The sequence below is a fragment of the Tursiops truncatus genome, chromosome 7 (genome assembly GCF_011762595.2).
Source record: "Tursiops truncatus isolate mTurTru1 chromosome 7, mTurTru1.mat.Y, whole genome shotgun sequence".
NCBI lineage: Eukaryota > Metazoa > Chordata > Mammalia > Artiodactyla > Delphinidae > Tursiops > Tursiops truncatus.
The window spans coordinates 97,516,747-97,534,848 of NC_047040.1; the positions used below are offsets into that span (position 1 = coordinate 97,516,747).

Sequence of the window (18,102 nt, forward strand, 5' to 3'; positions counted from 1 at the left end):
ACTGATGAACATAGATGGAAAAATCCTCGACAAAATACTAGCAAACAGAATCCAACAACACATTGAAAGGATCATACACCATGATCAAGTGGGGTTTATCCGAGGGATGCAAGGATTCTTCAACATACACATAATAATTAATGTGATACAACATATTAACAAATTGAAGAATCAAAACCATATGATCATCTCAAGAGATGTGGAAAAATCTTTTGACAAAATTCAACACCCATTTATGATAAAAAAAAACTCTCCAGAAAATGGGCATAGAGGGAACCTAGCTCAACATAATAAAGGCCGTATGTGACAAACCCACAGCAAGCATCATACTCAATGGTGAAAAAGAGCATTTCCTCTATGATCAGGAACAACACAAGGATGTCCACTCTTGCCACTATTATTCAACATAGTTTTGGAAGTCCTAGCCAAGGCCATCAGAGAAGAAAAAGAAATTAAATGAATACAAATTGGAAAGGAAGAAGTAAAACTGTCACTGTTTGCAGATGACATGACACTATAAATAGAAAATCCTAAAGATGCCACCAGAAAACTAGTAGAACTAATCAATGAGTTTGGTAAGTTTGCAGGATACAAAATTAATGCACAGAAATCTCTTGCATTACTATACATTAATAATGAAAGATCAGGAAGAGAAATTAAGGAAACAATCCCATTTACCATCACAACAAAAAGAATAAAATACCTAGGAATAAACCTACCTAAAGAGGCAAAAGAGCTGTACTCAGAAAAATATAAAACACTGATGAAAGAAATTAAAGATAACATAAACAGATGGAGAGATATACCATGCTTCCTGAATTGGAAGAATCAATATTGTGAAAATGACTATAGTACCCAAAGCAATCTACAGGTTCAATGCAATCCCTATCAAATTACCAATGGCATTTCTCACAGAATTAGCACAAGAAATTTTACAATTTGTATGGACACACAAAAGACCCTGAATAACCAAAGCAATCTTAAGAAAGAAAAACGGAGCTGGAGGAATCAGGCTCCCTGACTTCAGACTATACTACAGACTATACTATAAAGCTAGAGTAATCAAGACAATATGGTACTGGTACAAAAACAGAAATATAGATCAATGGAACAGGAAAGAAAGCCCAGAGATAAACCCACACACATATGGTCACCTCATCTTTGACAAAGGAGGCAAGAATATACAATGGAGAAAAGACCGCCTCTTCTATAAGTGGCGCTGGGAAAAATGGACAGCTGCATGTAAAAGAATGAAATTAAAATACACTCTAATACCATACACAAAAATAAACTCAAAATGGATTAAAGACCTAAATGTAAGACCAGACACTGTAAAACTCTTAGATGAAAACATAGGCAGAACACTCTATGACATAAATCACAGCAAGATCCTTTTTGACCGACCTCCTAGAGAAATGGAAATAAAAACAAAAATAAACAAATGGGACTTAATGAAACTTCAAAGCTTTTGCACAGCAAAGGAAACCATAAACAAGACCAAAAGACAACCCTCAGAATGGGAGAAAATATTTGCAAATGAAGCAACTGACAAAGGATTAATCTCCAAAACATACAAGCAGCTCATGCAGCTCAATATCACAAAAACAAACAACCCAATCCCAAAATGGGCAGAAGACCCAAATAGACATTTCTTCAAAGAAGACATACAGATGGCCAAGAAATACATGAAAAGATGCTCAACATCACTAATCATTAGAGAAATGCGAATCAAAACTACAATGAGGTAACACCTCACACTGGGCAGAATGGCCATCATCAAAAAATCTACAAACAATAAATGCTGGAGAGGGTGTGGAGAAAAGGGAACCCTTCTGCACTGTTGGTGGGAATGTAAATTGATACAGCCACTATGGAGAACAGTATGGAGGTTCCTTAAAAAACTAAAAATAGAACTACCGTATGACCCAGCAGTCCCACTACTGGGCATATACCCTGAGAAAACCATAATTCAAAAAGAGTCATGTACCACAGTGTACATTGCAGCTCTATTTACAATAGCCAGTATGTGGAAGCAACCTAAGTGTCCATCAACAGATGAATGGATAAAGAAAACGTGGCACATGTATACAATGGAATATTACTCAGCCATAAAAGGGAACAAAATTGAGTTATTTGTAGTGAGGTGGATGGACCTAGAATCTGTCATACAGAGTGAAGTCAGTCAGAAAGAGAAAAACAAATACCGTAAGCTAACGCATATATATGGAATTTTAAAGAGCAGTACTGATGAACCTAGTGGCAGGGCAAGAATAAAGACGCAGATGTGGAGAATGGACTTGAGGGCACGGTGGGGGAAGGGGAAGCTGGGATGAAGTAAGAGAGTAGCATCTATATATATACACTGCCAAATGTAAAATGGATGGCTAGTGGGAGGCTGCTGCATAGCACAGGGAGATCAGCTCGGTGCTTTGTGACGACCTAAAGGGATGGGATAGGGAGGGTGGGAGGGAGGTTCAAGAGGGAGGGGATATGGGGATATATGTATACATGTAGCTGATTCACTTTGTTGTACAGTAGAAACTAACACAACATTATAAAGCATTTATACTCCAATAAAGATGTGGAAAAAAAATCCACGTACCCAAGACTTTTCTTATAAGTTGCTTAAAATAAGCAAAATTAAAAGCTTCCAACTAGTAAAAAAAAAAAAAAAACACCACAGGACTTCCCTGGTGGTGCAGCGGTTAAGAATCTGCCTGCCAATGCAGGGGACACGGGTTCGAGCCCTGGTCCAGGCAGATCCTACATGCCGCGGATCTTCTAAGCCTGTGCACCACAACTACTGAGCTTGCACTCTGGAGCCCACGAGCCACAACTACTGAGCCCACACGCCTAGAGCCCGTGCTCTGCTACAAGAGAAGCCACTGCAATGAGAAGCCTGCGTACCACCACAAAGAGTAGCCCCCACTCGCCACAACTAGATAAAAGCCCACATGCAGCAACAAAAAAACCCAACGCAGCCAAAACTAAAAATTAATTAATTAATTAAAAAAAAACCAAGGAGATATCACCTGACATCTTTCAAAATGGCTATTATCAAAAAGACAACAAATAACGTGGGGTGATGAGGATGTGGCGAAAAGTGAACCCTCATGCACTGCTGGTGAAGTTATTATGGAAAATAGTATGAATATTCCTCAAAATATTAAAAACAGTACTATCATACCATCCAGCAATTCCACTCCTTAGTATCCAAAGAAAACAGAAACACTTGTTCAAAAAGTTATACACACCCCCATGTTCGTTTCAACATTATTTACAATAGCCAAGATACGAAAGCAACCTAAATGCCCATCAACAGATGAATGGATAAAGAAGATATGCATATATATATATATATATACACACACACACACACACACACACACACATATATATATAATGGGATATTACTCAGTCATAAAAAAGAATGAAATCTTGCCATTTACGACAACATGGATAGACACAGAGGGAAGTATGCTAAGTGAAATAAGTCAGACAGAGAAAGACAAATACCTTATGATTTCACTTGTACGTGGACTCTAAAAAACAAAACAAATGAACAAGTATAACAAAACAGAAACAGAGTCATCCATACAGAAAACCAACAGGTAGTTGCCAGAGAGGGTAGAGAGAAATATATGAGGGAGATTAAGAGGTACAAACTTCCAGATGCAAAATAAATGAGTCACAGGTATGAAATGTACAGTTGGAGGAACATAATCAATTATTTTGTAATACCTTGGTATAGTGACAGATGGTAACTAGACTCACGGTTATCTTTTTGAAATGTGTAGAAATAGTGAATCACTACGCTGTGTACCAGGAACGAACACAGTGTTGTCAATCCATTATTGGGGCAAAATAAACAAACTCATAGAGAAAGACATCAGATTCGTGGCAGGGGGTAAGGGTAGGGAGAAATTGGATGCAGGTAGTTAAAAGGTACAAACCTCCATTTATAAGATAAATAACTAATAGGGATGTAATGTACAACATGATAAATATAATGAACACAGCTGTACCTTATACATGAAAGTTGCTAAGAGAATAAATCCTAAGAGTTCTCATTGTAAAGACAAAAATTTTTTTCTATTTCTTTAATGTTGTATCTACAGAAGACGATGGATGCTCTCTAAACTTATTTAACATTTCATGATGTATGGAAGTCAAATCATTATGCTGTACACCTTAAACTTACACAGTACTGTATGTCAACTCTATCTCAATAAAACTGGAAGAAAAAAAAGAGAGCAGAGTTTCCCTGGTGACGCAGTGGTTGAGAGTCCGCCTGCCAATGCAGGGGACACGGGTTCGTGCCCCGGTCCGGGAAGATCCCACATGCCGCGGAGTGGCTGGGCCCGTGAGCCATGGCCGCTGAGCCTGCGCATCCTGAGCCTGAGCTCCGCAGCGGGAGAGGCCACAACAGTGAGAGGCCCGTGTACCGCAAAAAAAAAAAAAAAAAAAAAAAAAAAATGCTGGTGCCCAGAACCAGTTTACTTTATAAGCCGCCATTACCCGCCACTCTTCATCAAGGGTATTTTTAGGCTTCCTTCTACAAGGCTCCACCTCTATACTTTGATGCCCCAACTAGAGAAATATTAAGCTCCTCGAAGGGGAGAATGAGCATCCTGATCTCTAAAGTCTAAATGACACCATACACATTTTAGGATTTCGTAAATACCTGATGAACAAAGCGCTGAAGTGAGGAGAATTTAGAGCAGGGTGAAGCCGGTCCAGGAAGGCTTCCTGGAGGAAGGGGCCTTCAAGAGATTCAGTAATGAGAAAAACTCCAGGTCCAAGAAGGAGAACAGGCTACTTCTACACAAGTTTTCTTCACCCTCTGGAAAGCAAACTTCCCTTGCCTCCCCTGTCGAGACAAACTTGAAAAACAGTGACAACACATCAGCTGTCCTCTAAATATACAAAACATGCAGCTGTCAGTTCAACATGATATTTCATCCTTCAGAACTGTGGCACATAGAAAGTCGACCCATAAATTTCCCAGAAAGCTTTGTTTCCGCTGAGTAGATCAAGTCTTCCAAAGAGTAATAATATGTAAAGCCAGAGACCAAATGAGTTTGCTTCTACCCCAATACCCTGTGTGTAGTGTTTTATTTCTAAGGTAAGCTGGATTGTTTTCCCCTTCACTAGAGAAAGAAGACGGCTTTTCTCTACAAATCCAATGAACCTTATCCCCCAACTGGGCCTGACTCCCACGTATGCATGCCTTTGGTTTCCAGTATGATGCTGCCGCCTCCTGATGCCCGTCTGTCAGATCCTGGTACCACCACTGCTGTCCAGCTACCCAGCCACTCTTGAGATGTGTAAAGCAGCCTGATGAGATGTCTGGCAGGCTCCTGCCGGCCAGAATGGCTCTTACACACAGTTAAGTGCAAACAGGAAATTTTGGCAAGTTTCTCAGTTGGCAGAAACCCTAAACATCAGAAAATGGTAAAGTTGGTTAGCCTGAGACATTTCTCGTACTCAGACTTGCTTTCAGCACTGGGGTTGGCTCCCACTGTCCACCCCCGCTTTTTCCACTTGAAGCTAAACGATGAAGAATGTAAGCGCTCTGCTCCAGTGCGAAGGCTCTGGAAAGTAGCAAAGCTGCCCAGACATTCACTGATTCACCCAACTTTCGTTCAGCACTTTCTAAGTGCCAGGCTCTGAGGAAAAAGAGCTACCCAAAGCAAGATAATTAAAAGATGAATCTACCACAGTCCTCCTCTTTTGACAACCAAGGTATCCATGGGTTCAAAATTCCAGCTGATGGGACTCAAACCTGCAAATTTTGAATTCCCCAAATAAGAGTCTAAAAGTCCAGAGAAACTCCCATGGTGCCCTGGATCATGGTAAATTTCCTAATCACTGAGCCTTAGCAGGTGTCCAGTAAATGGCGGGTGAATCCAGGAATGGCTGGGCCATGGGTACAGGTCTTAGAAGGCAGGACGTTTCACAGAGAAGCTTCTAGAGATTAGGTTTGGAAGATATATCTAAGGCAGGACATGTGTCTACCTTGGAGCCCCTTATCAGCGTTCAGGGAATGTATCCGTTTTCTACTGTTACATAACAACATCTATTTATCAGCTCACATGTCTGTAGATCAGAACTCCAGACCCGGCATGGCTGAGACCTCTGCTCAGGGACTCATGGTATCAGCCAGGCTGAATTCTTTTCTGAAGGTTCTGGGGGAAAATCCACCTCTCAGCTCATTCAGATACCCACTTCTTTCCCGGCACTCAGCTCCTAGGGACCACCTACATTACCCGCCAGTGACCCCTCCAGAGCTCCAAAGCCAGCAATGGAGAATGTCTTTTACCTCCCACCCCTCTTGCGATTTGAATCTCTGAGGTCTCCTGTCTCTGACTTCTAGACCCAGATTTAAAAGGTCTTGTGACATGATTCAGCCCATGCAGAAAACCTCCCTATTTTAAGGTCAACTGATTCGGGAACTTAATTACTTCTGCAAAATCCCTTCAGGGCAAGACCTTGAGTAGTGTTTGATTGAATAAGTGGGAGCAGATGTATGTACACCAGGGCTCCAGAAGTCCAGGAGCCATCTCAGATTTCTGCCTACCACAGGGAAGGGGAGGAAAGGCAGGGAGAGGTGAAGGGATTTCCTGAGGATCACAGTTTGTGTGGTCTCCTTCCTACCCAAGCGCAGCACCACTGTCAGGGAATTTCAATCCCAGCACCAAGTAAGCAGTTCACAGCCACTGCGTCCCCAGCCCCGTAGGGTAGTTGGAAGAACTATGAGTGTGCATGGTGCCTGATCTCAGGAAGCCCCAAGAATAGCTGGGAGAGGGCCTTCCCTGGAGGTCCAGTGGTTGGGAATGCATCTTCCAATGCAGGGGACAGGGTTTCGATCCCTGGTCGGGGAACTAGGATCCCACATGTGGTGGGGCAACTAAGCCCCGTGTGCCACAACTACTGAGCTCACATGCCTCAAACACAGAGCCCACGCGCTGCAACGAAGGGCCCGCAACTAAGATCCGACGCAGCCAAAAATAAAATAAATAAAGCAATTCCTTTATAAAAAAAAAAGACGGGCTTCCCTGGTGGCACAGTGGTTGAGGGTCCGCCTGCCGATGCAGGGGACACGGGTTTGTGCCCCGGTCCGGGAAGATCCCACATGCTGCGGAGAGGCTGGGCCCGTGAGCCATGGCCGCTGAGCCTGCGCGTCAACGGGAGAGGCCACAGCAGTGAGAGGCCCGCATACCGCAAAAAAAAAAAAAAAAAAGAGAGAGAAAACTGAAAACAATACCCTTAGACAAGGCAGTGCGTTCCTTTTTGCTTCCGTGGGGTGACAAGCCTTCTGGTTAAGACTTGAGGCAGAGGGCTGCAAGCGAGTGCAAGTTAAGGGGGAAATGAAAACATATTGGTTGAATATTTTCAAAACACTGCCCCCACTGCATCCTCTTTCCATCACCCTGAGGACACCCTTGCCAACAAGTGGTGAAAGGGCCTGCTAAGAAATAATTTTTCGAGTTCTCATTCCATTATCATCCGGTTAAACAGAGTTTAACAAGCACTGTTCACCACCACCTTAATCACTTTCATTTCAGGGTTACTTCTGGCAGGTACATACAGTGCAAGTTGATATTCAGGGGCTGATTAACACAGACTGTTCCCTGGCTCAGGGGAGATAAAAGCTCAAATGCCCTCCACGATGGCTTGACTTTTCAGAGGCCTGGAAGAATCAGATCCCTTTCAAGAGAGCATCTTTAGGTTTGAACTAATCAGAAAAATTCTGAGGAATGATAAGTTTCTAGAGGAATGCACACCCAAGGGAAAACAGAACATCATTCCCCAATCCCAAGCTCAGGCGTGTTCAGGTATTTATTCAGTCAGCAAAACTTCATTGAACATCTGCTGTGTGCCAGCCCCTATGCTAGGATGAAGAACGGTGGGGAGTGAGATTAAGAATAGCTCCTGCCCTCAAGGAATCAGAAGGAAGGCAGACATCAATCAAATGATTTCACCATTAAATATAAAATTATTATAACTGTGAGTCTTGTTTCAAGGGAGGTTAAATTAAGTCAGGGAGGGTGGGCCATGCTTCCCAGGGGAGATCTGAAGGTGCTCGCTTGGTGAAGGTGCTGGTGGGGTCAGGTAGAGCAGGGAGTGAGGCAGAAAAGCATTCCAGGCAGAGAAAGCAACACATGCCAAGACCAGGTGGTAAGAGAGAGCCTGGCCATGGTCTACTGAAGGATTTAAAGGGGGTAATGGGGCAGAGAAATTAAGGAATGTTATAGATTGAGCTGTGCTCCCCAAATTCATACGGTGAAGCCCTAACCCCCGATGTGACAGTATCTGGAGACAGGGCCTTTTGGGAGGTGACTGAGGTTAAATGAGGTCAGAAGGGCGGGGCTCTAAGCTCATTGGACTGGCTTCCTTATAACAAAAAGAAGAGATAAAGAGATCTCCCTGGTGGTGCAGTGGTTAAGAATCCGCCTGCCAACGCAAGAGACACGGGTTCGAGCCCTGGTCTGGGAGGATCCCCCATGCCGCGGAGCAACTTAGCCCGTGCGCCACAACTACTGAGTCTGCGCTCTAGACCCCACGAGCCACAACTACTGAGCCCACGTGCCACAACTACTGAAGCCCGTGCACCTAGAGGCCGTGCTCTGCAACAAGAGAAGCCACTGCTATGAGACGCCTGCGCACCACAACGAAGAGTAGCCCCCGCTCAGCGCTACTAGAGAAAGCCTGCGTACGGCAACAAAGACCCAACGCAGCCAAAAATAAAAATAAATAAATTTATTAAAGAAAAAAAGAGATCTCCCTCTCTGTGCACACAGAGCAAGGGCCATGTGAGGACTCACTAAGAAGGCTGCTATTTGCAAACCAAAGAAGTCTCACCAGAAACCATCCCTGGCATCTCCCAGATCTCAGATTTCTAGCTTCCAGAACTGTGAGAAAATAAACGACTGCTGTTTAAGCCCCACTATCTGTGGTATTTTGTCATGGCAGCTCCGGCAGACTAACACAGTGGGAGAACTGCACCCGATGCAGTTGGAGGGGCAGCCGACCACGAGGTCCTTATGTTAAGGATTTTGATCCTTGACCTAAGAGCCATGGGAAGCCATTAACAGAATTGAACTTGATGGGCCTGAGAATGGGGGCACCAATGGGATCCCAGCAGCTGCAGCACAAACAGCCTAGGCGAGGGGAGATGCAGACATTCCTCCAGGGATGCCACGTCCAATCCAGGTCCCTCAAAGTAGAAAAGGGGCTCCAGGAGCTCAAGCTCTTTTGACGGTCCCTACAAAGGAAGGTGCTATCAGAGAGCAGGGCCCAGGTAAGGCTGAACACATCTATTTACGAGAACTGACAGCAGCAATGGTAACCAGTCTTTTCTTCCGTGCTCAGCACGCAGCCAAGGAGTAGAGGTGGAGAGTCAGGTGGGTTGTTGCAGGGCTGCAGACCAGCAGGGGAGCTGGGCGGAAGGAAAAGGCGGAGAGAGATGACAGTGTGATCCAAGTGGTGGGTCAGAGGACCTTGTCTAGTGGGGCAGGACAGGGCTCCTTGACACCCAATTCAATATGCTTCCACTGTGCTGTCTACACGCAAATGGCTTTTATTCTGAGTGGTTTTAGCATTAATACGCTGAATGCATTGCTCGACGAAGGCTTCTGCTGTCTTATTACACTTTGGCAGCCCCCATGAGGCATGCAACTAAGACAGACGAACAGGCTTGCTAATGAATGGGAACTGGCATTCCCATATTCCCTTCCACGGGAACGATGCATCTCTCCAACAGAGAAGTGAAATCTTTGAGGCAGCCTGATTATACAAATAAAGCAACATTATTATATTTGTCTGCGAGGGTGATCACAGGACACTTGCAATTTATGACAGATATCACAAGTAGAAAAATAAACATGAAACACCATTTAGTATAGTCACATCCACCCCAGTAAAGGGGGGAGGAGAACAGAGGCAGCAAGCCGAAGACTCGAGGCAAAACTTTTGTCCTGAAATAGCCAAACGTGTGAGTCAAAATAATCTCTCACTCTAAAAATGTCAGTAATTTAATTCTGGTGATACTTCCTTTAGAGACTGAGTTGGTTTAGCCCTTTACACCACAGAAATAGCCTTTACTAAGCAAATTAATGACACAAACATGACAGTAACACCAGAATTTAAACTAGTCGGGAAAACAATTACTTAAAATTTCTCTGGGCACTTCAGAGCATTTTAAGGCATTCATTTTCATGTAATCAGTTGATGTACACAAGGGTATAGAGATTGACTTTTCAATTAATTATATTTCTGCATATGGCCTGTATGTGGGGTGCAGAATTTCCTGAAGTCAATGAAAGGGAAGCTAGAGAAACACAGGAATCAAATGACAAGCCACTGACAAAGGAAGGTCTGGCCGAATTAAACCAGTTAATCCTGAAACAATGGGAAATTGACAAGGATGATGCTAGGACAGGTACTTCAATGAGGATGAATTAAATAGCAACGAATTAAGAGAAGCTCTTGGGAGTAAGCTTTCTTTATAATCTTGCTGTTCTAGAAAATCAAACACAATGGCTATCACAACTGTTTTGTCAGAAAAATTACAAGTGAAGCATTTGTTTCATTCTGAAAAGAATTATTATAAGAATTCACATATGATTAGAAACTATGTTTGATAAAATATAAGACAAATTTCTTTTCATAATTTTCACTTTTGTTTTTCACAATGACATCCCAATAAAACCTCTTTGCATGGGAAATTTTGTACTCCACTTTAAGAAACTAATTTGAAGAGTTTGTTTCAGGTACTGATAGTAAAGAGGAGCCACTGTCAACATCTCAGCTTCCTTTCTCTGTCTCTCCCGTGAACACGTGACTTTGACCTCACATCTGAGGTCTTAAGACCCAGAGGATATGATTCTGATCTCCTCCTTGCTTCTCTCTGGCCCACCCCACAAATATCCAAATATGCGTCAACCTTCTTTTTAGAGTAGTTCAGTTCAGCAGCAGCTCTCCATTTTTTTTCCATCCAAATACACTTGGGACTAAGTCCATATTCAAGATATTCTCCAAGATCAACCCAAGTTGATGTGCAATTCCCATCACTCTCTGTGGCTCCTCCCCTTTCCCTCTGACTCAAGAGAGCAAATCAGAATGCAAAAAAAAAGTGTACCTATTATAGAGTCCTAAGCCTCTATGATGTTTCTTTAATTTCGTAATTTCACAATTATCTGTAATAAAATTTTCCGTAACTATGGTTGAAAGCCCATCACTACCCTACAGGTCCTTAGGAGGTAGCTGTAACCTAGCCCCAATCACTTTACACTCTTGAAAGTTACAAATCACAACTCTTTGTTTAAACTACACTTGTTCCACTTTGAGTGGGGGACATTTGACACATGTGCAAAAGACACAGGCATGAGTGTCTGTGGACCTGGGTGCCCCACGCATTGAAAATAACTCCAAGTGAGAGTTCAGAAATATAAGATGGAAGGTCTGGGAAACCCTCTTGAAAGGAAGGCTCATTTTGCATATTCTCAACATCTAAGGTATAAAGAGACAAATGCACCAGTTCCTTGCCTCCAGAAAAGACAGGAATCCAGACCAGGCAACCTCTGTTCTGGCATGGGACAAGTCATATTAACCGTGACCGTGCAAAAAGAAATAAGTCTAGTACTGATTTCTCACTGAGCTGACAAGAGGCAAGAAGGGACACTCATGTGTCCAGAAATGTGTACTTTCACATTGTTATTGCTTTCTCCTGCAAATTGCTTGAGAGCTAGGAGGTGTCCCCACATCTCTTTCCCTCCCAGAGTTCCCAATTTGTTTTCATTATTCACCAGCCCAGCCCCTCAGCTATTGTGAGGCACAATAGCAAAAGATGCAGAAAGGAAAATTAATATGTTCTACATAGACTTCCTCATCTTGGGTAGATTTATGAATTTCCCTTCTGTTATGCAGAAGTTAGCATTTTTCACAATGAGGGGGAAAATTCCGTAATTGTTTTTTTTATTGCCTCCAGAGCTCCAAAGACATCTTGGGCTGTGTTGTCATTTACATTTCACATTAAATGCAAAATATGTTTGAAATGAGCAAATATTTGTTTTAATTTGATACATCTGTTAACTCAAGTGCTAAAAAGACAGCTAAATCACTATGTTAAATTCAGCGATTTGTAAACAATTTATATATTCATTTATTCTGGGTTAAAAATGCCCCAAAGCATAAGTTTTATGAAACACAAAATAATTGCATCGTATCAATCTGATGGATGCAGGGCATGATTTCTTCCTCTTCACTCCATTAGTTTATTTCCTAACTTGTTAATTAGTGAGGCTCCTATTTTTAAAAGCTCTTTGAAATTCACTGGGAGTGGGAACAGTTGCAAGAACTGCTTTGGAAACCTACTGCAGAGGAAATGGGCTAAATAATGCTAAATTCCCCCAAGACATTATCACACGTTGAGCACCTGATTGCCATTCAACAATCTATGCTGGGAACACAGTGGGTGATTAATACACAGTTGTTACGAGGAAGCCTGAGAGAACTAGAAGGAAAGAATGAGGGCTGCTGAGAAAACAGACTCATTCCAGGTGATTACTAATTGGATGAGATGATCTCCAAGTTCCTATTTGTCTCTACACAAAAGTCTGTGACATTCTGATTTTATGTCTGAATGGAGACACAACTCCAACATGGAGACGGACTTCAACTTGGAACAATACCGGCTAGGAGAAGAGACATCTATTCAGAGAAATTTAAATTTTTTAAATAAAAAGAGATTGGTACAATAGAGAACAAAGATGAATCAATTATTTTTTTCCTTGGTCAAATGCAGTCTTAGTTCCTAAATTAGGGTGGGAGATTAAAAAAGTAAAGTCATTCATACTAAAGTATTAAATTACTGCTAAAAGTTTAAAATATGCCTAAGGGTATATGGCAGAAAGAAGAACTAGTCTTTCAATAGATGTTCAAGCAAATCCAATGTCCGTTTCTTCCTGGAATATTCTGGGTAGAAACCAATGGGTGAGAGAGATTGAGTTGGGTTGGGTGCCCTTCCTAAGTCCCTAGACAATGTCACCTGCTACAGACGCCTTACTCCAATTTCCAGAAAGGCTGCAACACCTTATCAAAGTTCTGCTTTATTTCATTTTCCTTTCCCCATGAGCCTGTGAAAAAGCCACAGGCAGCCACTCATTTCCCTGCCCTTGTAATGGCAAAGCACAAATCTGACTCCATCTTGGATCTGTTTCTTTTACTTTAACCTTTGTATTCTATTGGTTTTTGCCACAAGAATGTTGCCTACAGCCTGAAATATACAGGATGGCCCACTCTCAAGGCTCTGACCTTTCAAGATATAACATGTTTCCGTTCATATAGAGATAAAAAGTTGCAGAACAGAGAATAACATCTGTCTTGTTGGAGGTTTACAGGAACCTCCTGACCTGACCTACATGTACAGCTGCAAGAACAAAGGATTCCGGCACCAAGAAGTTTGCAACAAGCAGCCACACCCCCTCCCCCTTAAATATAAAAGAAGTTTGAACTCTAACTCGGGTAAGATGGTTCTTTGGGACACTAGCTCACCATCTTCTCGCTCTGCTGGCTTTCTGAATAAAGTCATTATTCCTGGCCCCAACATGTCGTCTCTCAATTTACTGTCCTGCTGTGCGGCCAGCAGTGTGAACTTGGACTCGGTAACACGCTGAGAACCAAGCTTAGAATCTGGGAGCTGCACTTGAGTGCATTTGAACTAGGTCTTCTCTAAGCCTGAAACTGCTCCTCTACGAAATGGAAATATAAGCCAAGAGCACAGCACCTGATGCAGAGTCAGCATCCCCAAACCACAAATTCCCTCCTGTCATTTCGCACAGACCCAGAGTAAAGTCAGGTCAGTTGTACGGACACACCAGAAGCCAGGGGCATGGCTGGGACAATACCCAGTTCTTTCCATTTCTCTTCAAGTGCCTTCCAATTTTCTTTCCTAACTCCTTGCCCTAGAACCTGTTTCTCAGGTCTCCCACACCAAAACAAACAGCACCATGATTTATTCCTTCTCTGATGCCACACTGGAAAGGGAGCTGGGGAAAAGGGGAAACATTGTCCTAACAGCTCCCCCTTGACTCACACACACCCACAAGGATATCTCTTTCTTTTTTCCACTAAAAGACATTTTTAAAAACTCTTTGCCCCAGTCCATTCTGTGTGTCTCCATGAAAGCCCACCAGGCCCCTCTTCTGAGGCCTTGGGGGGCTACTAATCATGGGCCCCTTCCTTCCTGGCACACAGGAGGATCTGACTTTAAATATTTGCATCACAAGAAAAGTTTGGAAAACGAAGCGAGTTCTCTGAAAGGGAACTGGTATTTGGGATGATCAATCAAGTCTCGGGAAATCTGTGAAGCCAGATTTTCTGAATCAGACAAACAAGCCAGGCGGTCCAGCCATGTTTCTGTGTTAAGAAACAGATCCTCACTTTGTTATAAAGCAGAAACTAACACACCATTGTAAAGCAAGTATACCCCAATAAAGATGTTAAAAAAAAAAAAGAAACAGATCCACCAGGGCAAACACGCCAGCACTACCTTGGGGAGTGTGTGTCTGAGAGCTCCAGTTTCTTAAGACTTGGGTAGGAAATCACTTTGGGGGAACAGAGTCCCAGCCTGTGTGTGTTCCCGACAGCCTCGTTTCAACAAAGGAGGAGAAAAATGGGAACACAATCTAATTGCCTGAGAAAAGTTCTCCAGGATAAAGATGGGCTAGATAAGGATGCTGCCTTCCATCTTCACAGAACTGGGTCCTTCTCAAAGGACTTTCACCTGTCTCATATCACCTAACCGGACCCTCAGATTTCTCAGCGTTATCTTCCATTTTACCCAAGCTATTTTGTGACTTGGCCAGCCACCGTGCAGCTGCCACTGCGGAACATACCCAGCCCTTCTGACTGCTGGGCTAATGCTCTTTTGACCATAACCCAAGTCCCCAAAGCAGAGAGAAGAAACATGCAGAGGCTCAGAACCATGCCTCTTCAGCCTCAACGAACTGAGGTTCACGCTCTTAAGGCAAGGCTTGAGTTTAGAGGACCGCGGGCGGTGACGGGGGGTACGGGGGGGTGAGGGCGGCTCCCAGGAGGCCCTCCACCCAGGACTCACTCAGGAAGATGATGGTCTGCCTCCGGGCGCTCCTGTTCTCCTCGCTCTCCGACTTCCTCACCTGCAGCTGCTGCCCCTGGGCCGCCAGCGTGCCCTGCTTACTCCTCGTGAGCGCCTGCATCATGCTCCAGCACATGAAGGCCACGGAGGCCAGGACCACGAGGTAGATGACGAAGGCACCGAAGATGCTGGCCTGGAACACGGTCCAGCGGCTGGAGAGGTTGGTACAGATGGACATGTTGGAAATCTCCGGTTGCTCGTGGTGGCGGGTACGGGAGCGGTTGCACGTGAGACCGCGGTGACTGGGCACGTTCGCCAAGGGGTACTCGACTCCCATGGCAAAAAGCAAAGGCAACGCCACCAGGGCGGAGGTGACCCAGACGAAGCCGATGAGCAGCTTCACCTGGCAGGGCCCCGACATGGCCTTATACCGGAAGGGGTGGCAGATGGCGATGTAGCGCTCGAAGCTGAGCGTCAGGACGTGCAGCAGCGTCGCGTAGCTGCAGGCCTCGAAGAGGAACGTGTGAAGCTTGCAGGGCACGGTGTAGCTGGGCGTGGTCAGGGGATTCCAGATGATGCTGTAGAACTCCACGGGCATGCCGATGAGGAAGACCAGGATGTCGGAGCAAGCCAGGCTCACCATGTGATCCGTCACCTCCTTCTGCAGGTAGCCCTTCTTCTGCAGCACCTGGGTGACCCGAATGGTGACGCTATTCCCCAGGACGCCCACCACGAAGATGGCCAGGTACACCAGAATGAGGGTGATTTTGATCCAGGAGGCCACCTCGAACTCGGGAACGTGGCTGTGGTCGATGACCTGGGAGCAGTCACTGCCAGGACGGCTGGGCGAAGCCATGAGGAAGGCAGCCAGCCAGGCCGCGGCGTCCAAAGACCTTCTGAACTCCCTTTCTTCCTACCCGCGCGGCCCGAAGTTCTCGGCCGCAACTCACTAGCGTGGGTGCAGGGCTTTTTCGAGCTCACCTGAGCAAGGTAACAGGCTTTCGGGTGCTTTCACGGAAACTTCCCGGGGCAGCCCAACCTAGCCGAGGCTGGAGGCGTCCGAGGGTGGGGTTTGAGAGGTGGGGGTGTGTATCTGGGCGAGGCGGGGAGAGCGCGGAGGAAGGAGGTTCCAATCTCGCTGCAGCCAGTGAGCCCGCAGCCCCCAGCGCGCAGGCCCTTCCCTTCTCTGTCCCCGGCGCTCCAGTCCCGGCTGCCTGGCCCTGGCGCGCCAAACCCACCCACCTGGAGCACCCTCTCCCGAACGGCTGGAGGCGGGGTGGTCAGCGATTAATCATTAACCGCCGCCGCCTGTGCTCCTGGCCGCAGACCCAGCCCAGCGGGGGCGTGCTCAGCTCACAGACATGGTCCAGACACCAGATCTTGGCCCCGGAGCACGGGGCGACGGGTGGCCCCATCTTCCCCGCCGCCCACGCGGCCACCGCCGAGTCAGCGTCGCCGTCCGGTCCCACGCGCATCCCACCGCGTGGGGCACAGCCGGGGGGCAGCTGCAGTGCGCTCCCGGGCTTAGGCGCGGAAAGACCAAACCGCCCCCTCCTGCCCTGGGGTCCCTTCGAAGGTTTGGGCTACCACGGTCAGTTTGGGGGACGGGGGACGGCTGGACCCGGGCGCCCGCCTCGGTCGCTGGCCAGTTGGCGGGGCCGCCCTGGCGCAGCCGGCAAGCTTTCGCCTCCTTGGTTCCCTGCCGTCGGGCCCTGGGGTGTTGGCACTGGACGGTTAGGCTGTGCGCTGGCTGGAGCCGCTGCTCCAGGAAGTCGCCCCCAAGCAGGCTACTAGGTCCCCAGAGAAGCCCTGCATTTCCCCAAAGCTTCCCGGGCGTTTTGCGCAGGGCCTGCCTCACCTTCTTGCCGAAGGACCCGAGGAGCGCGGCTCCCTCCTTTCAGTTTCACTCCACAGCTCAGGCCCCTCTCCCGGCGGCAGCGGCAGCGGCGGGAAGTCCTTAATTGGGGACATGTATATGGATGAGAGTGGCACCATCCGCCAGGATGCCCCTGGTGGGAAGCGCGTCCTCCCAGGGAGCTGCGACCAGGACATCAAGGGCAGTAGGAGGGAGTAAACATGGCGATAAGGATCATGGCATTTTCGCTCTTCTCAGAAGAGGAAAACCTCTAGTGGGCCCATCTTCATCTTCTTATTCTAAAATCAGAAGGAACTTTGCCGGGGAGGCAGGGGGATGTCCTATGCATCGTAGAATATTTAGCATCTTCATGTCCCACGCTGAATAGTGACAGCCAAAATGTCTCCAGACGTTGCCAACTGTCCTCTGAGGGGGCAAAACTGCCCCAGGTGGAGAACCACTGCCTTGAAGGAAGAAAATGGAACCTCTTCATCTGTTCATCCTGAGGGCGTAGCACAGGCCTGTCCAGAAAAGCATTCTTAAATGATCACATCCACTGCCCTGTGATGTGATCGTTTTAAAGATGAAAAAACTGAGGTGTCCAGAGGATAAGTGCTTCCCCAAGGCCATAATAAAGTGAGTGAGGGACTTGAAAACCTAGATCCGTCAAACCCTGAGTATATCCTAACAGGGAGGGAATTCTGGGAACGCAGAAGGTGCTCCGGAGCTGAGTCCAGAACAATACACGTGGAGAAACGGGGACTGTATTTTCTGAACCCAACCCTGGGCATGTGGTTTGAGGCCCTCAGCGAATGTTTGATTTTGCCACTGTCTCAGAGGAAAAAAAAAAGGTTGTATGGCCACTGGATCTTTACAGTTAGCACCCTAGGGGGCTATAGCTATTTTTTTCTCTCCCTTCTCTGTTAAATTACAAGCTATAAGGCCGAGAAATCTCTCTTTTCCCTCTGACACTACTCCACAGAGCCCTGAATAGTATGTTTGGCCAACCCCCCTTCCTCCCACCGTTTGTGCTATTTGACCTACTTGCTGGCGGAGAAACTCTTAACTCATTGCCTCATTGGTGAACTGTGCTTAGCTACATGACCTCAATTGCCTTATAGCTACC

General features: G+C 45.9%; 1 protein-coding gene across 1 annotated transcript in view; it reads right to left on the bottom strand.

Moving 5' to 3' along the window:
* Positions 1–17,817, bottom strand: part of GPR39 (G protein-coupled receptor 39) — a 233,685-nt gene extending 215,868 nt beyond the window's left edge. Inside the window, exon 1 of the mRNA XM_019931913.3 lies at positions 15,122–17,817. Within this exon, the coding sequence (XP_019787472.2) occupies positions 15,122–15,977 (856 nt within the window). The 5' untranslated portion in view covers positions 15,978–17,817. The remainder of the gene's footprint in view (positions 1–15,121) is intronic.
* Between the last annotated feature and the right edge of the window lie 285 nt (positions 17,818–18,102).